Source organism: Bos javanicus, chromosome 7 (genome assembly GCF_032452875.1).
Source record: "Bos javanicus breed banteng chromosome 7, ARS-OSU_banteng_1.0, whole genome shotgun sequence".
NCBI lineage: Eukaryota > Metazoa > Chordata > Mammalia > Artiodactyla > Bovidae > Bos > Bos javanicus.
Genome location: NC_083874.1, coordinates 59,448,745 through 59,473,932, shown reverse-complemented (window position 1 = coordinate 59,473,932; position 25,188 = coordinate 59,448,745). Strand labels below are relative to the sequence as shown.

General features: G+C 39.0%; 1 protein-coding gene across 6 annotated transcripts in view; it reads left to right on the top strand.

Annotated features, from left to right (window-relative positions):
• Positions 1 to 25,188, top strand: part of HTR4 (5-hydroxytryptamine receptor 4) — a 218,431-nt gene that overhangs the window by 151,583 nt on the left and 41,660 nt on the right. For 5 of the 6 annotated variants that reach the window (XM_061423961.1, XM_061423964.1, XM_061423962.1 and 2 more), the window contains one exon: positions 1,726 to 2,294. In XM_061423961.1, the coding sequence (XP_061279945.1) occupies positions 1,726 to 2,294 (569 nt within the window). Of the gene's footprint in view, positions 1 to 1,725; positions 2,299 to 25,188 lie in introns of those variants that run through there. The other variant, XM_061423965.1, reaches the window with a different exon arrangement.

The following is a 25,188-nucleotide window of genomic DNA, read 5'->3' as shown; positions in this document are numbered from 1 at the left end:
CCTGTTTAATTCATGTAACTGGGGAAAGGGGCATCTCCTTACTATTAACATGCTTAGTGTTTGCTCCATGATATTGTAATTGCATTTCATATCTTTCACTCATTTGCACATTGAATTGGCCTAGAGAGAAACTAGTGTAACCCAGGTGTTCATTATACATGTGTAGTTGATCCTTGTTATTCATGGTAATAAAGTTGCTGCAAATACTGAATTAGCAAATCATGAATCTTTGTTCCTAGGTGAAATATAGGATTAGGTTCCTGTGACTTGAGGCAAGTAATACTGAGATAAAAAGAGATTTTATTATGATAAAATGTCAATTCAATAAGAAGGTATACTATAACCTTACAATATACTATAAGACAAAATACTAAATGTGTACACAGTGAATGAAATAGCATATTATTTATCATACATATTTTTATTCACATCTCTATTCATGTGTATGTTCACACTGGATGCAGGCTGACCTCAGGAAGGGAAGTGTCATTGGGTTACACAGCTCTCTTCAACCAAGATCTATTCCTAGAGAAGACTGATAACTAAGAGCCATCAGCATGCAGAGTTTATAGGTGGAAAAAGTCTTTCAGTTCCTAAGATGAATCTAGTATATCACAGTATTCAAGGCGAGTGAGATTTACACCAGTATATAACACTATATGCCACTGTCTGAATTAAAGAAAGAAGAGAAAACCCACATGATCATCTTATTACTATCAAAAATGCATTGACAAAATTCAATATACAATCATAATTTAAAAATTTTTTCATCACAGTAGGAATAGAAGGGAGCTTTCTCAGAGGACATTGACAAAAAACTGACAGCAAATGTCATACTTAATAGTAAAATATTGAAATCTCCCCTCCTAAAACTGGCACTGGAAAAATGGTGTTCACTGTTACCATTCTTATTCAGTATTGTACTAGAGATCTTATTAAGTTCAACATGCAAAGAAAAATGGTATTAAGACTATAAAGATAGAAATGAAATTGTCATTATTTGTAGATCACATGATTATTCATGGAAAACATTCAGAAGACTCTAAAGATGAAATATTAGTTACTAATTTAACAAAATATTTGAATACATAGCCAATATACAAAAATTTTCAGAGTTCTACATATTAGCAGTGGACAGTTTGGAATATGAATTTAGCATAGTACTATTTGCATTAGAATAAAAATGCAAATATTTAGGTTAAATCTAGCAAAAGATGTTTATACAAAAATATAAAATATTATGGAAATAAATTCTGAAAGACTTACATAAAGAGAAAGAATTATCATGCTTGTGAATTGGAAATCTTAACATTGAAAAAATGTCATTTTTCCTCGGTCACACTATTCTAATTCCTATCAAAATTCTAGAAGATTTTTATGGAAATACTGAGATATAAGAAGACCCAAAGCAGCCAAAAGCGTATTCCTTTTCTACCGTCATGGTTCTATATGCTGTAGGCTTATTAGAAGAAAAACAAAAGCTTTGCTGATAAACCTTTTTTATTTTCTTTCCCTTCACCCTTTTCTTTTATCTGTCCCTCCCTTTCATTCTTTATCCCTTTCCTCTTTCTTTCGACCTTCCAAATCCTCCTTTTCTCTTCTTCTTTTTTATCCTTTGTGTTTTCTTACAATTTTTCTCATTCTTCTCCTGCTTCTTCCTATTCACTTTTTTATTCCTTTCCACCCACCCTACTTCTTCACTTCCTCTTTCCCTCTAACTCTCAGATAGAAAAAAGGAAGTTCAATCAGAACTCTAACTCTACGTACTGTATCTTCATGGTCAACAAGCCCTACGCCATCACCTGCTCTGTGGTAGCCTTCTACATCCCATTTCTCCTCATGGTGCTGGCCTATTATCGCATCTATGTCACAGCTAAGGAGCATGCTCACCAGATCCAGATGCTACAACGGGCAGGAGCCCCCACAGAGGGCAGGTTCCAGCCAACAGACCAGCATAGCACTCATCGCATGAGGACAGAGACCAAAGCAGCCAAGACTCTGTGCATCATCATGGGTTGCTTCTGCCTTTGCTGGGCTCCATTCTTTGTTACCAATATTGTGGATCCATTTGTAGACTATACTGTTCCCGGGCAGGTGTGGACCGCTTTCCTCTGGCTTGGCTACATCAATTCTGGGTTGAACCCCTTTCTCTACGCCTTCTTGAATAAGTCTTTTAGACGTGCCTTCCTCATCATCCTCTGCTGTGATGATGAACGCTACCGAAGACCTTCCATTCTGGGCCAGACTGTCCCCTGTTCAACCACAACCATTAATGGATCCACACATGTGCTAAGGTGAGTGCTCTGGGGCTTGTTAGATTTTGATCACTTGCATGACTCAGAAGAGGTAACTTTCAAGTTTTCTGTTTCCAGATGGATTATTCTTAAAAATCTGTATACTATTTTCAAAGATTAAAATAAACTTCTCCCATCTGTTAATGGAATAGAGTAGTGAATAAGTGCTTAGGCACTGGGGCACAATGACCTGTATTCAAATCCAGCCTCCAGAGCTCTTGGACTTCAGGCAAGTCATTTAACCATTCTGAACCTTGGATTTCATTTAAAAAATGAAAATCATAATCACAATTTCTACATCACAGTGTTTTTTTGAGAATCATATTAGCTACTTTGTATAAAGCACATAGTACAGAATCTGACACCTAGTAAGAATAGAGTGTATATTATCTACTCCTATTTACAGGTACTATTTTAGGGTAGTAATTAAAGCCATAGTAAAATAGTCTTTATTTTGATCCTCAGAGCCACTACTAATCATTTGCATAATCTTTCTTGATTTTTACTTTTTTCAACTGTAAAAAATGGTAATAATTATAACACCATCATATAGGACTTTTATGACAGGGGTAATGTAGTCATATATGGCCTGACACATAGAAAGTGCTCATAATACTACTAATAATATTGTAAATATTAGTAGGAGTAGAACTAATAGCATATAACCTGATACCATAAGATGGCTATAAAATAACATGATAAGCTGAAATAAAATAAAGTGATAAATTGCAATAGTAATGCCATATGATAAATGATAATGGAAGTATGGACAATGTAGACTGGGGATATGAGTGAGAAAGAAGCTGATTTGGTTAAGGGAATGAGGGAAAACTTCACAGAACAGCATTTTTTAAGAATTTTAGAATTAGAGGAGCTGTCAAAGAAAGCATTCCAGATAGAATGAGCAGCATGAGGAAGGTATTGGAATATGAAAGAGTGGGGAAAGGTCAGGTGATTTACCCAAGGTCACATAGGTTGATGGAGGTAGGCGAAAATTTGGAGTTGAATTTCAGTGACTAAGCATGATGCCTCTTTCCAAACTCTGATAATTTTCTTGCTACCCTGGCTTACAGTTGTTCTTAGCTGTGAAAAGCCATGTATGATAAGTACATTTATCCTTTAGCAAAGATGAATCATCAACATTTTTTTTCCTTTGTCCTGAGATGCACAGGAATTTCCACAGAGCAGTTCCTTCTTTGAGACAAGCATTTAATTTTTCTGATGATGACAGTATTTAGCTGTTTTGGCAGCTGAAAATTGGGGACTTTTCATTTGCATGTGTAAGAAAAGAAGAAAACATAGGAATTTCTATGAAATATCAATACTTTGCTTCAGAGATTTCTCAGAAACATAAATTCAATTTTCTGCTACCGGTGTGAACAGACTTGTAGTTAAATCCTAGTATGATGTTGAGATTCCAGCTGGTGGAAAGGCCTCAAACGATACTCCTATAGGCTGGCATTCTTATTTATTAATAATTATTGCGCCTTCATGAGTGTCGCAGAAAGGATCTTACAGTAAAGTGAAGTTTGTGTATAAGAACTTCTGTGTGGGTGCCAGAGACCTTTTAGTTATTTAAGCTTAATTGCCTACTACTTGGCACCCCACTCCAGTACTCTTGCCTGGAAAATCCCATGGGCAGAGGAGCCTGGTAGGCTGCAGTCCATGGGGTCGTGAAGAGTCAGACACGACTGAGCAACTTTATTTTCACTTTTCACTTTCCTGCATTGGAGAAGGAAATGGCAACCCACTCCAGTGTTCTTGCCTGGAGAATCCCAGGGACAGGGGAGCCTGGTGGGCTGCCGTCTATGAGGTCGCACAGAGTCGGACACGACTGAAGCGACTTAGCAGCAGCAGCAGCCTCCTACTTAGTCTGTTCTAGTACTGCCTTTATTAAGACAGTTGTTTAGAACTGATGCCTTTCCCCACAGTAACAGTCATAGAGTTTAGGGTTTCTAGGGCAGCCCAGGAAACCTATTTTACTAATACTGTATTATTTTATCCCTCCTGATTTTGGAAATCTGCAGCATGATTGTTAAGCAGAGAGAGCAGTTTAGAGATGGCTTATGTGTTTATTCTTCACACTTTGTTCCTTAGATTTATTTCTTCCTGAGGCCATGAAAAGTACAGGAAATTGGTATCAGGTATTTCACTGTGGAGGTGAAGAATCTTGTAAGAGTGGAGGTAGCCTATATAGGGAAGAGAAAACTATTTGAAACTTGAATCCACTGGAGTGTAAGCCTTGCAAGGACAGGAATCCTGCCTGTTTTATTTCCTATGACATAACAAATGCACAATATGGTGCTTGATGGATAATTTAACAAATCATCAAATTAATTCTCCAGATTGACTATTTTAATTCAATCTAAGAAAAATATGTGTTTTTCCTAAAAATCCCACAAGTAGGACGTCAACAAATTCAGGTGAATGAATGAAATATAAAGCCTATAGCAATGAAAAGTAAAGTCAGCTTTTATCCTACTAACCCAGCCCCTAGACAACAATTACCACTAGTCTATAATCTTTTCAATGCATTTACAAACCTTCATAAAAACATACAGAGTCTCAGATTTTTCTCCCTTCATTTTACATAAATGGAGCCATTCAGTGTGTACTTTTCTGGACCTTGCTTTTTATTTTTTAACAATGCATTTTAGAGATCATCCCACTCAGACATATAGATCTAACTCATTATTTTTAACTGTTACATAATATTCTGTACTAAAAATACATATTACATTTTATTTAATTATTTCCCATTAATGGATATGTAGGTGTCTCCAATCTTTTGCTATTACAAACTGTACTATTTTTAATGTCCTGAAACACATTTCTTTGTGCATGTGCCAGTATTCCTTTCAGATAACTACTGAAAGTGAAACTGCACTATTGACAATTATGTGCATTTAAGAACGTTATGCTTACCATAAAACTGACCTCCCGGAGCACCATAGTACCTTGCATTTCCATCAGCAGGCCATGAGAGTATCTGCTACTCTTTCCCCCCAATGGATATTATGCATCTTTTATTAATATACTACTTGAAATATGCTCTTTCATTTTATTTGCATTTCCCAGATGATTTGATAGATTGGCCCTTTTCAAAATTAGTTATTGAATGTACCTTCCTATATTTGGTACTTTGTCTGAAAACTATTTTCTATTTTTCTGATTAATTTCTGGATGTTCTTTATTATATTCCGAATACTAATCCTTTGTTAGATAATTTGCAAAAACATACTCCCATGTTCTGCTTGATTTTGAACTTTGGTTAACTTTTTTCTTACAGAAGTTTCAAATTTTGAAAAAACTCTTATTTGACCCCTTGCAGTTGATTCAGCTTTTTTCTTGAAAAATTTCCTCCATTAATTTTCTTAAACACCATATTTATCTGGTTTTCCTCTTAACTCACTAGCAATACCTTCTGAGAATCCTTAACAGGTTCTTCCTTTTCTATCTGGCCTCTAAATGTTGGAATTCTTCAGCACTTGGTTCCTAATACTCTCCTCAAACTACATTCTCACTTTATGTGATTTAAGCATCCATGGCTTTAAATGCAATCATCATGCTGTCAGCCCTCTCATTAATTTATATCTCCAGGTCATAGCTGCCCTTTGAACTCCAGACCACAAGATCCAATTTGCTTCCTTGACAACCCCATTTATATGTTTCTTTGGAATATCAAACTTCATGCATCCAGAATAGAATTCTTCTATTTCTCATACCCCAACCACAAATTTCCTGAGTCTTCCCTATCTCCATAAGTAGAGCTATCATCTACCATATTAATAAATGGCCCTGAGGGACAGCTAACATTTTAGAAGGCAGACTTAAAGGTTTTAGAAAGGAAAAGCAATCAGCCAATGTTGGAAATATGGAGTTAAATCTAAATAAATGCAAAATTTAATCATACAAGCAAAATATAAGTCACAGAAATGTAGCATGATGCCTGAACAAATTTATAGCTTTCTGTGTCAAATTTGGAACTGTGTGTCAGTTTCCTCTTCCAAGGCATCTATTGACAAAGTATGGGGCAGCCCACCAGAGACCTCCTTCCATATCATTAATAATTATGATTATGATCATGATGCCTAACATAATTCCAGAAAAGTGTGCCAGTTTTTAAGAACTGTATTTAAGAACTTTGAAATCATTGTTGCATTTAATTTTCACAACACCAAAAGAACTTGGTGTTATAATTATTGTCATTTTAACGATGAGTAAACCAAGGTTTAGAGAGGGTAAGTAACTGGCCCAAACTCATACAAGTAATAGTAAATGATGAAGCTTGAAGCTGGAATCCAGATCCTACTCTTCCTGACTCCAGAGTTCAGTCTTGTCCAGCCCACTTAGAGTCAGGAATAGGGTTACCACTTCTCATGTTCATCTTGACTCTCTGCATAAATTAGGTGAGACATTTATCAGTCTGTCAACTCTGCCATCATGCTCATGTTTCTCTATCTTGTCTGCAAACTGTAGTAGTTTGCAGTAGAAGATTAGTAACTTGTTCAAATCCAGGCCTTTTTTCCATCTTTTTTCTAAAAAGGAACTAAGGTTATATCAGATAAGTCTATTCTTTATAATCTCATATTGACTTCTTGCCTGGGCACACACTGACTATTCAAAGAAATAATACACTTAATAGAAACTGATCTCAGGATAGATACTAACCTTTTCTATAGAAAACACCCTTTTTGTGTTTTTTTCAATTGGATTGTTTGTTCTCTTCTTCCTCTGAATGGCAGTGACGTGTTTACAGTACTCTTTCTCGAATTTGTACTGCTTGAGATTATAGAGTTCCTTAGTTAACCCCTATAAGGCCAGTTATTCCTCGAGGGTAGAAACCATGGCTTTCTTTTCTCTGTATACCATTTAGCCCCTCACACAGTGTCTGCAAAATAGTATATAACCAAATGATCAGTACATTTTTGCTGATGAAATATCTTCATGCTTATCTTCAGGTTTATGAAAGATTCACATGCTCAAAACTGAAAGTTACTTTTTTTTTTTTTTAATCTTCTTGGAGACTCTTAATGTAGAGGACTTAGTCTACAATCCAAGACTCACACTGAGGAGAGCCAGTTAATGGCAGCACTCTGAGACTCTGACCTTTTTTCCTCTTAAAATCTTTTTGAAAAAATGGAATTTTACTTTTCCAGGTTGAATTAAAAACAAGCCAATCTGGCCTCAGTGGTTTAGAATAGTAGATTTCCCATACTTGGTCCTATCTTCACAGCCCTTTGACATACATGACATTTTATTGTTAAACAAGCAGTTGGGTAGCCAGTGAAATAATACATTTTTGCAAGACATTTTTCGAGGGCTTTGGTCACTCAGCTTGTACTGACTAATGTGCCCATACTAGCAGAATAGTCTGCACTTGTGTTTGGTTGTTTTCTGTTGGATAATTATCTTCTTTGGGAATATCCAGCCCACAATCAAAATAGAAGTGAAGATACCATTTGGTTAACTAATGAAATAGTTTGTCCAGACAAGTAGGTTGCATAGTCTTTTTAAAAAACAGTTTCCAAACATGAATTGTATCATATGAATGTTTCCTGGGGCAGTTTGAATTTATATGCGCACATATATAAGAAAGAGGCATAATGCTAGTAGCATGCGAGCAATGGATTCTAACAGGTTCATCCTGTGTGTAAACTGATTATTAGTGAATCTGGAGCCAGCTTCTCTCTCCTTGTCACGTCTTTAACCTGATTCTATAGCTAGGTTTTCCCCATCTGCCAATCTCTCTCTTAGTCTTCTAGAAGTCGCTTTATAGGAAACTCACGTCAAATATAATGGCAGAGAAAGGAAGAAATAACTTAATGAGAAAACATTGGCTGCTTTCCTACTCAAGTCAGGAAAAAGACAATGATGCCTTTTCACCTCTGCTGGTCAACATTGTGTATACAAAATTCAAATGACAAAAGGAAGAAACATGATAATTTTATCTGATATTAACCAGTAAAATATGAGAGAATATTCCTTAGGAAGCTTGCCCCAGCTCAGTCATTCTTTAAGTCAAGGGATGTTCCACACTTGGGAGGCATAGAATGGACCCATAGACTGAGACCATGCATGGGTGACAGATGACAGGAATAAGCCATGTTGATTTGATGTGGGGTTATATAGGGATCTGATTCTGGAGTTCTTTGTGCATTGGGTAAATGCCAAGGATTTTGCCAGTCTTGTTCACTACTGTGTTTTCTGAGCCTAGTAAAGTGCCCGGAACATTGTGTGATTTGACAAGGCAATGAAGGATGGTTCTGTTTCTTCTCCCTTGGTCTAGCTTCTCTTCTATTTATGTTGATTAGTTCAGATGATCCCTGGCAGAGTAGGGACTTGGGGTGCTAACAGTAACTTCAGAACAGAAATCTTTCTCTACCTGAAATCCACTGAGAATTCCAGTTTGGGCTTCTTGGGTACATAATTCCTTTCTTGCCTAACTCGCTGTGAAAATCAAACAAGATAATGTATGTGAAATTGCTTTGCTAACTGCAAAGCTCTGTCCTCATGGGGGAGATAATTATAAGAGCAGACTATTTATAAGTTAGGGAACACAAGCAGAATTTGCATGGAAAGTTTAGCTTCGGGGGTGGGTTTCTCTGCTCATGCCAGGTTTCAGTATCTTCCCTGACATTCTGCAAGATTAGATCCTAATTCCTAAGAAAGCTGAACATTCCTTCAGTACTTCCCAAAGAACTTCTTACATATCTGACTTGGCTATCATCTTCTGTTCTCCACCCTCAATCTCTTTGATGAAGTCTTTCCATTGACCTGGAGGTCTCCAGACTTGCCCTGTCTAGTAGCCACATTCCAAGAGCTCGGTGGTTACATACAGCAAGGTTAGATAGTGCAAACAAAGACTATTTCATTTATCGTAAAAAGTCCCAATGGACAAAACTGCTCCAAAGCAATTTGATCCTTCTCTCTGGAAGGAAGCAATATATATTTTTCCTCATATTATTAACTCTTACTATCCACTAGAGCTTAATAATAAATAAAATTATTCTAATGGATGGACTGTATGATCTTTGACATTTCCATGCACAAGATTATTATATTCAGATTTATATGTAGAAGCAATAAAAAGAAATGTGAAAATAGGAAAAAGTAAAACTAAGAAAGAGAATGAGTTTCCCCCAAAAAACACTAGGAGGAAAAAGTTCTTCAGGTTCATTATTACTTCCTGTTATCAGAATTTTTAATTATATTTATGTTTCATTTACTTCTTTATTATCTGCAAGCACACTGTCAGTCCCTGAGGGCTGATAATGTCCATTTTATTCTCAAAAGTTCCCACAGGGTGTAGCTCATTGTTAAGTTAATATATTTGTCTAATGAATAGATGGATACCCTTATCAGACCCTACCTAGACCCTATCATTTACCAGGACTGTGTACTCAAATAAATTTTCACCACAAAAAGAAATTTTTTTTGGTTAACTCTTAACTGGAATAGTTGCTTTATTCATGGTGAAGCCACTTTCCAACCTTTATTTTTTTTTAATTTAATTTTATTTTTAAACTTTACAATATTAGTTTTGCCAAATATCGAAATGAATCCGCCACAGGTATACATGTGTTCCCCATCCTGAACCCTCCTCCTTCCTCCCTCCCCATACCATCCCTCTGGGTCGTCCCAGTGCACCAGCCCCAAGCAGCCAGTATCATGCATCAAACCTGGACTGGAAACTCGTTTCATACATGATATTATACATGTTTCAATGCCATTCTCCCAAATCTTCCCACCCTCTCCCTCTCCAACAGAGTCCATAAGACTGTTCTATACATCAGTGTCTCTTTTGCTGTCTTGTACACAGGGTTATTGTTACCATCTTTCTAAATTCCATATATATGCGTTAGTATACTGTATTGGTGTTTTTCTTTCTGGCTTACTTCACTCTGTATAATAGGCTCCAGTTTCATCCACCTCATTAGAACTGATTCAAATATATTCTTTTTAATGGCTGAGTAATACTCCATTGTGTATATGTACCATAGCTTTCTTATACTTTAGTTTCATCCCGTCAGAATTCTGTATTTAAATAAAGGTTTTCATTTAGTAGATTGGAAGATTACCCACAGACGAGGAAATAATTTAGGTTTGACTTACTTTAGATCCCTAGAGGTTTCTGCTAATGTTGAAAAGCTGTTTGGCATTTAAAAGCCTTTTTTTTTTTTTTTTTGGCCTTTACCTTGAACTTTGGAGGCTACAATTGGATTCAACATTTATCTCATTGTTTTGAGCCAATGCAGATTTACTCCAGGCAGGTCAAAGATGGATGAGAGGTGCTTCCCTGATAGCTCGGACAGTAAAGGATGGATGAGAATGACCTCGCCTTCTCTTCCTCGATCACCTCCAGAACTGGCTACATAATTTGTAGCCCCAGTGAAAAATGAAAATGTGGGGCTTCTGGTTCAAAGGGCAGGAACAAATTTCTCTTAAAAGTATTAAAATGTAAAGCCATTTTCTTTCCTCCTCAGTCTTTCTCTTAATTTGTCATATATATTTTATTTGCTACGTACCTGTTCTCTAGTAGAAAAACAAAATGCATTTTTAAATTATTAGCAGAAAGTTTACCATCTATCTTTATGCTGTGCAATGGCCGTGTTAAATACAAAAATAAGAGCGTTTAACTTGTATGTGGAATAACCAAAATTACACAAATTGTATTTTGAAATTCAGACGTGCTTATGTATTTTATTTTTACCAGACAGTGCATAAAACTAATGCAATTATTTTTATTTTACTTCTTGATGCATACATATTCTACTAACATTCTCCCCTCAGCTTACTGAGGAGTAAAGGAGGACTGCAGAGAAAAGAACCACAACTTGCTCTATCATATCCTTTCTTTCTATGTCAGTACTTTAAACATAAATGCTTGGCTAATACAGGAGAGTAACACTGTGAAAAAGACATGGTAGGGTTCCTTGATGGTTTCTTTTTCTTAGACAATCTCTGCCTCTTTCTGCATCCGGCAAGTTCTGGTTCAGATGGAAAACATGTACTCTCAGGGCCACCAGTCATCTGCTGGTGTTGGTAGAGGGTTGATAGGAAACATGGGTGCAGAACTGTAGTGGAACCATGTTCTGTGGAAATTCAGTGAGACAGCAAACACAGGGTAAAGCATGTTAAAGAAGCTGCTGACAGAAAGACAATTTGAGAATGGAAAATACTTCATATAAATTATATGTTCACATTGAGCTTGCTTTGAATCTGACTAAACTTCATATGTTTGGTGGGTCTACCAGAATTCTGTGCTCACGGGGCATCACTAATGTGATGGGCAGCAAGGAACTGCTGTGTGCATGCACATTGCTCATGTCTCTGCTCATGTGCATGCCTCATTGTCCCTCAGGGTTCACAAGTTCAAAGATAAAGTTATTGCAAATTCCAAGATGTGGACAAGCAGCGCAGTACAGCAAGCTCTGAGTTCCTATGTGATTGCTCTGATCACACAGCCATGAAGCTGGCCCTGTCCTCAGTTTTGTCCCATCCCTACCTGAGGCAGCTCTCACAGAACATGGTTCTTGTTGATATCACACTGGAACATAGTCAGAGTAACATTACAAGAGCTCCACTTGCCTCATCGAATACTCAGGGTTAGAAAAGTTAGTGCTGTTTGCAGAGTGTACCTGCAAAAGTTTGGTAATCAAGTGGCTTAAGCTTTCCTCCAGGATGCCCACTTCTGGGCTAAAGTGCTGAGACCTAAACATTTTCCCTTCCACTGACACGTATTGTCAAGGAAAAGTTCCAGTCTCTGACTCAGAGAAAGATGAGCTTTGGTCTGTAACCAAACAGGCATTCAACCCAATGTAGCATAATGGCTGTAGGGGCTGGAGTCTGTCACACCTGGCTGTCAGTCCTGTCTCAGATCTGTCATTTACCATCTATATAATCTTTAGCAATGTGGCCAAACATCTTTAGGCTTCTGTTTTCTCACCTGTAAAAACTCCAATACTTTGGCCACCTGATGCGAAGAGCTGACTCATTTGAAAAGACCCTGATGATGGGAAAGAGTGAGGGTAGGAGGAGAAGGGGGTGACAGAGGATGAGATGGTTGGATGGCATCACCGACTCGATGGACATGAGTTTGAGTAAACTCCAGGAGCTGGTGATGGACAGGGAGGCCTGGTGTGCTACAGTTCATGGGGTCACAAAGAGTCCTGTCACAAAGGACACGACTGAGCGACTGAACTGAACTGAAAACAGGGATAATATTAGAACCCATCTCATAGGACTTTTGTTAAGATTAAATATGATGACATATATGCAGAGCTGAGCCCAGCTCCTGTTACATAGAAAAGTGCTCCATGAGTGGAAGCTGCCATAACCATTGTTACTATAATTGTAGATATAATGTTGCTCATGTCTTGGTTAAAACAAACAACTTATCCAGTTATTTTCTCAGCTTCCTGATAAGCATTTCTTGACGAATGAGTCAATAGAAATCTCTATGTTATAAACACTGCTTAAACAAGGAAGGCTGAGCTTCCTCTGTTACAAGAAAAGCCAGAAATGAATGAAATGAAATTAATCACACTGTTTATAAATAATTGTTTAAACAACATGAGACAAGACTTGTTTCCTGAGTACATGATGCCCTGTGCTGAACAGTTGGGACTGTTATTTTGAATATGACTTCTGGCTTTTAAATTACCTGTAGGCGTTTCTTTGATCTAGTGCAAAACATGCTAGCTTGTTGAACAAATTGGTTACACACTATGTGTATTTGTTTTCCCCCTTTTGCTCTGCAAGTGCTCTTGTTTCTAGGGTATTAGGGTCCTGTGTACCAGGCGTCTGAGATTGGTGCCCCACTGTGCATGTCACCCTGCAGGGCAAACCCCAAACCACACTCAACTCCAGAGGTGCTCAAGGTGGTTTATTGGCGGCAAGAACAGAGGCAGTGTGATGTGAGTCTCTGACCCTTGACTCTGGCTGCACACTAGAGGCACTGGGAGCTCCTGGCTTCCACATGTAGAGATTCTATTTTAATTGGTCTGGTTAGGGACCAGAAATGCATATGTTTTAGGAGATCTAATGTATATAGCAGGATTGAGAACCATTAGTATACTGGAACAGGCGAAGCTTGTCTTCTAATTTCTTACTGATTGCTATCATTTCTCTCTGCAGCAATAAAATGAGAAAGTAGATGTAGATAATGCTTCAAGTTTAGATCTAGCTCCATGTCTTAAGGGGCTTCCTTGGTGGCTCAGACAGTAAAGAATCTGCCCACAATGCAGGAGACCCAGGTTTGATCCCTGGGTCAGGAAGATGCCCTGGAGAATGGAATGGCTTACCCACCCCAATATTCTTTCCCAGAGAATTCCATGTACAGAGGCTACAGTTGCAAAGAGTCAGGCATAACTGAGCAACTAACACCATTGTCTTAAACTATTGAGATAGTTTGGATTTAAACTGGCAATTCTCAATTAGGGGCAGTTTTGTTTGCCAGGGGACATTTAGCAATGTCTGAAGGCATTTTTGGTTTTCACAACTGGTGGATATTGGACTTCCGTGGCAGTCCAGTGGTTAAGACTCTGTGCTTCCATTGCAGGGGGTGTGGGTTCTATCTCTGGTCGGGAAGTTACACATGCTGCATGATATGGCCAAAAAGAAAACAAACAAACAAACTAGTGGATGCTACTGGCAGCCAGTAGATAGAGGCAAGAGATGCTACTAAACATCCAAGAATGCATGAGATATCCCACTCCTCCCAGGAACTGTCTGGTCCCAAATTTCAAAATAAATCTGAGGTTGAGAAACCCTGCTTTAAAGTAATCCTCTGAGCTTTGCAACAAAGAAACTCCTTACCTCTGCCAGGGGATAGCAGGAGCCAAGAGTTGTGTGTACTCTTATCTGCCTAGTACAGTGCAGCCTCTGCATCATTTGACTCCTCTTAATCCACACCCACTCCCAAGATAGGACAATAGAGTGGAAACCCCTGTAAAAGGCAGGTGTTTGTGAGAGGAAGGGCTCTGAATGTCCGTGGTTAGAGTGCCGGCAGTAAGCTTGCAGATAAGCCCTTTCTATGAGGCAGGCTCTACAAGCTTGTTCCCTTACAGCGTGTACTTGGCAGAGACACAGCCCTCCCGATTTAGTCAGAGCAGCTGTTCAGGAAGGAATCGCTTCCAAAGCACACTAAGAGACCCACTAGAAAAGCATACCACCGTGTAAATGTGTGCTTGCTGCTACTGCTGCTAAGTCGCTTCAGTCGTGTCCGACTCTGTTCGACCCCATAGACGGCAGCCCACCAGGCTCCCCTCGGCTGGGAATCCCTGAGATTCTCCAGGCAAGAACACTGGAGTGGGTTGCCATTTCCTTCTCCAATGTATGAAAGTGAAAGTAAAGGTGCTCAGTCGTGTCCGACTCTTAGCGACCCTATGGACTGTAGCCTATCAGGCTCCTCTGTCCATGGGATTTTCCAGGCAAGAGTACTGGAGTGGGGTGCCATTGCCTTCTCCGAAATGTGTGCTTAGTCCTCTCTGTAGTGACACTCGGCCCTGGTCCATAGCAGTGGTAAAGCTTCATCTTATTCTGGGTGTCCACAAACAGGAGTGTCTCCAGGAGAAGATAAACATCATGATTTTTTTTGTTGTTGTTGCAATATTTATGCCATGTGAAGAACAATGTAAGGAATGGGGGATGATGAGCTTAGGGTTCAAAGATGATTCAGGTCATAAGTGTTGTTTTTAATATATCTGAGGGCTGTTTTGGAAAGAGGGAACCAATTTGTTTTGAAGGATCCCAAGGAAAAGAGGTGGGCTTCCCTGGTAGTTCAGTGGTGAAGAATCCATCTCCCAGTGCAGGAGACATGGGTTCAGTCCCTGGGTTGGGAAGATCCACTGGAGAAGGAAATGGCAACCCACTCCAGTATTCTTGATTGGGAAATCCCATGGACAGAGGAGCCTGGCAGGCTACAGTCCATGGGATCATAAAGAGTCAGACACAACTTAGCAACTAAACAACAACAAAGAAAAGAGGTAGTTATAAAGGATTGAAGTTTTAAGGATACATAGTTCAACACAAAATGGAACGGACTGCTTACTAAGATGTTCCTAATTAAGTAGAAGGATAAAATTGGATGATCACCAGTCACTGGAAGCATTGATGGATTGTTAGTCAGCTTAGTCAAGGAAAGGGTGGGGGGTCAAAGGAGATGTTCTCAGACCCTTCATTTGTGATTGTGTGAGTTACAGATCCACAAAATCCTCCCACAGTGCAGTTAAACACAAAAGAGAGCAAACCTTCAACCAGCATAGTATTTTCTTTGGTTGAAGCTGGAGACCTTCTGGAAAGGTTACTTATGGGAAGAGATGTGCCAGAGTGATGCTGTCAATTCTCTTTTCTTTATGATTCTTCTGGCTGGTAGGAAATTTAGATGCATCTGAGGCAGGAATCTGGGCTTCCCTGGTGGCTCAATGGTAAAGAATCCGTCTACAATGGAGGAGATGCAGGTTCAGTCCCTGGGTCAGGAAGATTCCCTGCAGAAGGGCATGGCAACCCACTCCAGTATTCTTGCCTGGAGAATCCCATGGACAGAGGAGCCTGGCAGGGAGTAGGAGTCCATAGGGTCCCACACAGTCAGACATAACTGAAGCAACTGAGCACGCATGCGTGCAAGAAAGGAATCCATTCCCAGTCTCTGTAGGTGATCAGAGCTGCAGCTGGTTTTATGCCTGACATTCTGTCTGAGAAAAATGTTGTCATATCCACCCATCAAGATAAATTTCTATTGTTTGAGGCTTTGATATGAAAGGAATTGCTGATAAAGATTTTTAAGGAGAAGGATTGAGATTCAAGAAACATCCCCTCATCCTGGTTTTCATGTTCTTCCTTTTTAACGTGTGAACAGTTAAGACTGTTAGGACTTCACTGGTCTGAAAGTAATAAGGCAGGATCCCAATCCAGAGGAAATCAGAACACTGGTGAAGCAGTTTGGTATTGTGGCTAAAGGAATAGGACTTGGCATTTGATGAGCCTGTCTGAATTCAGGTCCTGCCACTTTGAAGCTGTGTGATCCTGGGCAAGTTCCTTGACCTGTTGGTGCCCCTCTTTCTTTCTATGAAAAAGTGGGAGTGAAGATGATTCTTGCCTCATAACATTATTATGATGCCGATATGAGATATTATACAGATGGAGCCTGGAATAAGTAAGTTATTGATGAATTGTGTTCTCATAATCATGATCTTAGTAGGAGAAAAAAGGAGGAACTCTAAGTTGGGAAGACAAGGCTCCTATTTCTGAAACTGGTTCGTTGTCAGAACTGGGTCTGAGGGGAAATGGTTTGGGGTCAAATCACATAATATCCTTTTCATAAGGTATAGGATAGTTCCTGAGCAAGAAATTCAGAAGGAGAAGGAAAATTACTTCAACTGCAAGGAAAGGGGAACTGTGGGGAAGGGAGTGAGGCAGAAAGTTCTAGCTTCTGTCCTCCAAGAAGTGCTGTGAAATCACCCCTAACCTTTAGGGGAAGAAATCTGGTGGACGGCTTCTGGTTATGTAAACAGACATCTGACTGTGCTCCAGGTTGTGTTCAACCAAAGAGCCAAGAACCTGCTTTCCACAAGATGATTTCCGAATTATTTTCTCATCCTCGTTTTTTATAAGATTCTTCGAAATATTTCACAGTTAGAATTATTCCTGGAGAGGCTTTTATTCTCTAAGAAATGGGTGAATCTGTATTTTGATAACCCTGACAAACAAACATATTTGATGCCTACTCATGTTCCTTTTATTCTTCTCAGACTTTTATTTCCTTTGCTGGTGTTATAATGGAATTTTTCTTCTATTTATGAATTGGCATTGCCTGCTTTGAGTTTCTGACTGTGGGGGAAGGTATGTGTGTGTGTGTGTGTATGATTGTCATGTATACCAATGAGTTGCCTATGAATACTTTGGTTCCTGGTCCAGACATCACCATCTTTATTATCATTATCTTAGCATCGGCCATTTACTGAGAGTTGGTTTTATTTGCCAGGGATTAAGCTAAGTGCATTACATATGTCATCTCATGGAGTTCTTAATATAACCCATGGAGCAAGTATTATTATCCCCATTTTACTGATGGGAAAATTGAGACTCTGAGAGGTTAAATTACTTGGCTACTATCCTATAGCTGGCAAGTGGTGGGCCAGGATTCTAACAGATATTCATCTGATTTCAGACTCTTGCTGTTAACCACTAAGCTATGCTCCTTGCTAGTTAATTGAAAACTCTTGAAATAATGGAGGACATTTGGTTCTTAGACAGGGGCTGGGCTTCAGAAGCAATATGGTCAAATATCCCAACCAGTGCAGTGATCTCCTCTATAACTTATCTGGTAGGTAGTTGTCTGTCTCTCCTCCCAGTGAGGGGTAACTTACTATTACCCAAGGAAAGACATTGGCAGGGTTGCAAATTATAATTTTTTTGCCTCTGGTTTTCTTTTGGGACTATGTGTATAGTATCACCATAGACAGAGAAGCTATTTCACATGTATCATTTAAGAGGATGTTAAGGCCATTCAGGCATGTGGGATTTTAAACTGTAAATGCCAATTGGATTGAGCTGTAATAGAATAACCTTGAGCAATATAGTGTAATTTGCAGTGGGCAGATAGTGAAGGGCATGTAAAGTCCTTCTTGCCTGACCCAATCTGGTTTCCCAACTCATTTCTCCCAACTCTCCCCTGACCTAACTCCCCATGCAATAAGCATGCAAGATTGATCAGTTTTCTTTAGGTAAACAGTGAATTCTCCAGCCTCTGAATTACTTCTGCTGCCCCAAATGCTCTTTCTCACTTTCTTTCCTGGTACAAGCCTACTCATTTCTTGAGGCATGGTTCCAACATGAGCTCTAAACTTTCCTGATCCCTACTCCCCCAGTCTTTGAGTTAATCACTTCCTCCTCTGGGCCCTCACACCACCTGCTTCTCTTTTTCTTGGAGACTCAGCTTATCCTGTGGGATCTTAAGTACTTTTACGTATTTAAAACACTCTCTGCTCACCTGGGCAGCTTCTAGAAAGCAGGACATTTCCTACCTGCAGTGTCTAAGAGTCAAGGGTACTTACTGAGTGAAGGTGCACATTTAGCCATGCTGCTGTTGAATTTGCCTGGTTCAGATTGTGGCTCCATCTCTCCCTAGCCCTTTGACTTGGACGAGTTGCTAAGCCTCGCTCAACTAGATACTGTAAAAAAAGCTCTGTGATAGGATTGTTGTGAAAATTACATGAGATAATCCATGATTAGCCTAGCACAATCACTGACACATAATAAGCATTCACTTAAATTTATACTGGCTGATTTTATCATGGATCCATACCTAAGACATTTTTCTCCTGCAGATTTTTAGGTTCTTTCATATCAAAATAGTTTAGCAGAAGAAGCAGGCAGACACTCTGATCCCCCAAAGATTAAAAGTTCTAGTCTTTTATTTGTCTTTCCAGAACTATGATAGGCAATGGAAAAAAGTCTCACAAGCAACTTGGTTTGACTTCAATTATATGTGCATATGGATAAACAGAGTAAGCTGTGTGTACTGATTTGATCTTGTACTTTGGCATGTTGAAACGTGGACATGTCTGACATTGGTGATGGAACTAAAGAACCCCTTAGAATATATTTTGCCCAAGCTACAAGGTTAGGTGTTCCAAACTGCAAATTCAGCTAACTGGGGTCCTTTCTGCAAGCAGCACAAAATAATAAAAAGAGTGCTGTCCTAAGAGCCCAGAGTTTCCACCCTGAGGGTGCATTGCTTTATGTCCTTGTCAAGACTCTACTCTCTGCAATTAGGTTTTCACATCTGTCTGATAGGGTTTTTTTTTGGTCATTTGCCTGCTATTTTCACAATTTTTACCCATATCAGCGTTCTGCCCATGCTATTTGCTATCTATCTTTAAATACATTTTTTGAAATTTGAATAGATCTATTTGTAAAGGAAACTCTCAGTTCAGTTCAGTTCAGTCACTCAGTCATGTCCAACTCTTTGTGACCCCATGAACTACAGCACGCCAGGCCTCCCTGTCCATCACCAACTCCCTTACCCAAACTCATGTCCATTGAGTCAGTGATGCCATCCAAGCATCTCATCCTCTGTTGCCCTCGTCTCCTCCTGCCCTCAATGTTTCCCAGCATCAGGGTCTTTTCAAATGAGTCAGCTCTTCGCATCAGGTGGCCAAAGTATTGGAGATTCAGCTTTAACATCAGTCCTTCCAATGAACACCCAGGACTGATCTCCTTTAGGATGGACTGGTTGGATCTCCTTGCAGTCCAAGGGACTCTCAAGAGTCTTCTCCAACACCACAGTTCAAAAGCATCAATTCTTTGGAACTCAGTTTTTTTTGTAGTCCAACTCTCACATCTATACATGACTACTGGAAAAACCATAGCCTTGACCAGACGGACCTTTGTGGACAAAGTAATGTCTCTGCCTTTTAATATGCTATCTAGGTTGGTCATAACTTTCCTTCCAAGGAGTAAGCTTCTTTTAATTTCATGGCTCCAGTCACCATCTGCAGTGATTTTGGAACCCCAAAAAATAAAGTCAGCCACTGTTTCCACTGTTTCCCATCTATTTGCCATGAAGTGATAGGACCAGATGCCATGATCTTAGTTTTCTGAATGTTGAGCTTTAAGCCAACTTTTTCACTCTTCTCTTTCACTTTCATCAAGAGGCTTTTTAGTTCCTCTTCACTTTCTGCCATAAAGGTGGTGTCATCTGCATATCTGAGGTTATTGATATTTCTCCTGGCAATCTTGATTCCAGCTTGTGCTTCTTCCAGCGCAGCATTTCTCATGATGTACTCTGCATAGAAGTTAAATAAGCAGGGTGACAGTATACAGCCTTGACGTACTCCTTTTCCTATTTGGAACCAGTCTGTTGTTCCATGTCCAGTTCTAACTGTTGCTTCTTGACCTGCATACAGGTTTATCAAGAGGCAGGTCAGGTGTTCTGGTATTCCCATCTCTTTCAGAATTTTCCACAGTTTATTGTGATCCACACAGTCACAGGCTTTGGCATAGTCAATAAAGCAGAAATAGATGTTTTTCTGGAACTCTCTTGCTTTTTCAATGATCCAGCGGATGTTGGCAATTTGATCTCTGGAAATTGGAAACTCTATCATGACCTTAAATGCAAAGTCACATACAGAAGATGATTTAAAAAACAAATACAATGAAAACAAAACAAATTATTGTTATTTGCATAAATTTTTATTAGTATTAAAATTTAATAATATTGCTTGCCAAACACTCTGAGCAAAGGCCTACTCTCCATTTTATTAGGTACTAGAGACTTGTTAAAGCCAGAGTGGGGCCAAACTAAGTATTTATGTTTAGAATAAGCAGAATGAGTGAAAGAAGTATTGAATCTCCTTACTGCAATTCAGATTGTTTAATGCTATGCCTCTTTGTTTGGTATATCATCTGTGGAAAGCACTGCATATTTGGGAAATACTGGATCTTCCAGCATCAATATTCTGTTCTGGTTGATAGTGCTCTAAAGACACTAGTCTGTCACCTTCTGAGCCATTAAACTTACTAATAACTCAGTACAAGTTTATATGCTCACCGTTTATAAACAGTTCTATTAGTTTTTATCAGTTGTTGTACCCAGTCATTGTTTTTTTTCATCACATAAAAAACACCTTAAAAAATATTGGTTTGTGCAACTCATTTTTTGTGCATTTACATTTTTTGCTATCTCATTTTTATGATTCATCACCAAATCTTTCCTCATTTCATCATCAATGTCATAGAAGCCAACAAATACCACTTGTCCACCCAGCTAAAATGAACTGTTTGCATGCAATTCAGTGCTTTCTTTCTGATCCTTTGTGAAGAATCACTGATTGCCTCAAACTCTTGTTCTTCCTATTCACATGTCTTTTCTCTTCCCTATGTTTCTGTTGCTAAACTCTGCTTCAGGTGTAAGTAGAATAACGGGACATTCACCTCCTCGGGGAATCATGCTTCCATGTGCCCAAGAATAATATGAATGCACCTTTTAAAAATGCAGATTTCTGCTCTCCCCTCCTCACTTCTGCCCTCTCCCTACTCCCACACTGTCATTAGAGGTCTGGTGTGTGGGTCCTAAGAATCTGGATTTGTTATGGGTATTCAAGATAACTCTGATGCACGTAGTCTCTGGACAGTTTTGTAAAAGATGACTTAGTGATCTTTCTCCTCTTTTCCTCTTTTTCCTTCTCTTCCTCCTTCTCCCCCTTCTTCTGGAACAAATGTAATTTTAACTCTGTCTCATCAACCGATTATATTAAACTTCATCACAAAACTCTTCCCACCGTACAATGATTTCCATGTTTCCCAGTGGACAGAATTCCTAATTTAGGAGGCAGGCCACCTGATTTATAGCACTAGATCCACTATTACCTATCAGTCAATCCATGCCCCTACATTGTACCTACCTGCCTTCCTTACAGAGTTACGTTGAAGGTTATATGTGGAATGATATAAGAATGTTTCATGAATTGTAGAGGATTTTACTAAAACTATTAAAATAAGAAATTGCATTTTAAAAATTCATCTGTTAAAATATCAGAGATTCTTTTTTAATGGTGTTTTGCACCAGGGGTTTTGAGTGGCTCTGCCAATGTTTCTGATTAAGCATATGTTTGAGGAATGACAGTTGTGATCTCACTGCATTTTAAGTTGCAGCATCTCCGCCCCTCCCTGTCCTATCCTAGCCAGATACATTTAACAGCTTTGCAATGTGACTTCACAGATTCAAAAATTGAGGTATTTCAGATTCTTGAATACAAATCCCAAAATTATCTTCCTGTGTTTCCAGAGAAACCTCCTCCCTCCACACAGAATATAAAGTATCAGATACTAACAATAGAATATTAAAAGCCAAATTCAAATACCCACAGCTTTGGAGAACAGTCCCACACACAGCTGATGCCCAGTCAGAAGGTCTGTATCTGTCACCCACCATCTCTGCTACTCATAGAACCAGAATGTCAAAGCTGCAAAGGATCTCATAGATTATCTTTCTGGTTTAACGCATGAGGAAAATGAGGTACAGGAAAGGGACTCAGTCATCAGAGGCATGCCATGATCGAAGGCTAAAAAGACATCAGAGTCCAGGTTCCTGTCTCCTGGTTTACTGTTTGCATTACTTAGTTAATAGGGTGGCCTTGCAGTTGAAAGCAAAAGGTACTCACTGAATGTTAAAGTCGTGTTCCCATTGTATGAGGCTTTCCAGTGGCTCAGTGGTAAAGAATTCACCTGCCTATGCAGGAGATGCAGGAGATGTGGGTTCAATCCCTGGATTGGCAAGATCCCCTAAAGTAGGAAATGACAACCCACCTCAATATTCTTGCTTGGAAAATTCTATGGACAGATGTGGGAACAATATCTCTTGGGGCACAGCACACTGCACCATGATTCTGTATCTTGAACGAAGACCTAAAAAGAAGACATTAAACTGTTAATTGTGATTCATACAATAGTGTCAACTGAGACTGACAGGCCAACCAGGATGCAAGATCACCCCATCGTTATTCTCAGGTCTCCTTTTCTCCTGCTGAGAGGGAGTTGGTTGTGAGTTCTCCATGGAGTTAGGAGGCTGGGATATTTTCCTTTCTTCTCTCCTCGACAAGAGCTATATTGATATTGTCTGGATAAAAAGGAGTGGTACCAGCAATTCTGCAGAAGTCTCAATCATTAGTTGACTATCTGGAAGGATTATATGAGAGAACCAGTGTAACCTCTTGGAGGTACTTCTCAAAGAACCTCCTCCCAAGCTCTGCAACTGCTCTGGAGCCTTCCACACACCCAACTCAGTGGTTCTGTTTATCCCAGGTCTTCCTGCTCTGTCTTCCATCCCCTCTGCTCATTCTTTGTTGTGTTTACTCACTTAACCCCTTCCTCTACTTTCTCTGCTATCCTGACTTCACACTTTCTTTTCCTTTTTCCACCTAGTCTCCCTGGTTCTGCATCACAGAAAATATGTGCACCTCTTGGCAAAGATGCTCCTTTAGTGGGCAAGAGGAAAGAGTTCCATGCTAGTGTCCCAGTCACACTGTGTTTCAGTAAAAGAAGAAGACACATCATACTGTAGGCTTCCCATAGGAGGAGTAGATGTAATACACACCCATGTACATATGCCTTTTGCCCTAGAGTCCATCATAACGGGACATGGAAATGCTGGGGACACAGAACCTGAATACTGAACTTAGCAGTAATGGTTCCTAAGATGATGAGTGACAGTGTATCAGGACAATTCAGGGTCCAGATTTTGGAATCAAAACTGACCAGAATTTTTAAGGTCTGATTTACTTATTAACTGAATAAATTTGGGCAAATTATTTAACTCTGAAACTCAGTTTCCATGTCTGTTAAGTGGGTTTAAACTATACTAATTAATGCACATAACACACTTATCCCAGGCCCTGACACACAGGCGCTACCCTAATGAGTGATTGTTTTTATTGTTGCTAATGATAATAAAAAGTATGATACAAAGGGAATTTGGCCAGTGAGAAATGAGAAACCTTTCCTTCTCCTCTTTCTCCTCCTTCCCCTCCTTCCTCTCTCCCCTTCTTCTTTCCTTCTCTCCTTTTCTTTCTTCCTTTCTATTCAGTCATTCTTTTAATAGATATGTTCAGTGAAAAAAACAGAGGAAAATACAAGGGGTATGTAAAGACATGAGGTTGCATTTTGAGTTTTTCTAGGGAGCTCATGCTTGAAAATGGCATGTGAAAAATCTGAACGAAGGAAAATATAACTAAGGATGAATCAATAGCTATGTTCAGAGCAAGTAGAAAACCCAAAAATAGTTAGCTCTCATTATTTAGGGAAGAAATCTTACATATTCTGCTTCAGTAAGAATAGTCTTCCAACTGGAAAGAAGAGAACATCACAGGGAGAAAGTTGCTGCCTGAGATTTATGGAAAGCTTTTAACTGTCTCTGAGCCAAGATGTATTATTAATATTTCTCAGGGGATTAAAGGAACTGGTTGATGAGACCTCTGACTGGTGCTCTTTTGTGGACTCAGGGTTTTATAGCAGCCTGGAGATCAGTAAATATTGCCCTAGTTCTTAAAGAAAGAATAAAGTAGACTCCAGAAACTGTAGCCTCACAACTTGAAATAGACCTTACCAAAAATCGAAAACAGTTATTACACAAATGGTATGTATGCAAGAGTCAGTGTTGTTTCATTAAAACAACAAAAAATTAATGTCAACTCATTTCACTGTCTATTAGGACAGACTTACTGCTTGACAGGACATTTCAGCAAGGCGTTGCACAAAGCCTTCCATGGGTGGGTCCATTCTCAGGCACACTGACGATTACCCATTTGCTGGGAGGCTAGTCTGTGTTGGGGTACCATAGGTTCTGGTTTATCCCTGTTTGATCAATAGTTTTTTTTCTCTTGACTGAAAATTGAAGATCTAAAAGGCAAATGATACTAAACTGAAAGATCTAGGTAGCAATAGTTATCTGATCTTCTTTTTTCATGTTTTTAAAAATTAATTTATTTATTATAATTGGAGGCTAATTTCTTTAAAATATTGTGGTGGATTTTGCCATACGTTGAAATGAATCAGCCACGGGTGTACATGTGTCCCCCTGTCCCGAATATCTGATCTTCTTATGTGCTTGTAGAAGCCTTAAAGTCTCACTTGAGTCAGTGCTAAATAATCCTATCTTGAATGTTGAAATTGTTATGACTTAGAATGATTTCAATTGACTAAAATGATACCAAATCAATAAAATGAAATTAAACTGAGACAAATGTAATATCCTATATTTTGGCAAAATAAGTGAATGAGTAAATAAATAAATATACATATAAATAAAAATTGCACCAGTGTAGTAAAGAACCACAGGAATTGACAGCTATTTGTATGAAAAAAGATAAAACCTGGCAATTAACTGAACACA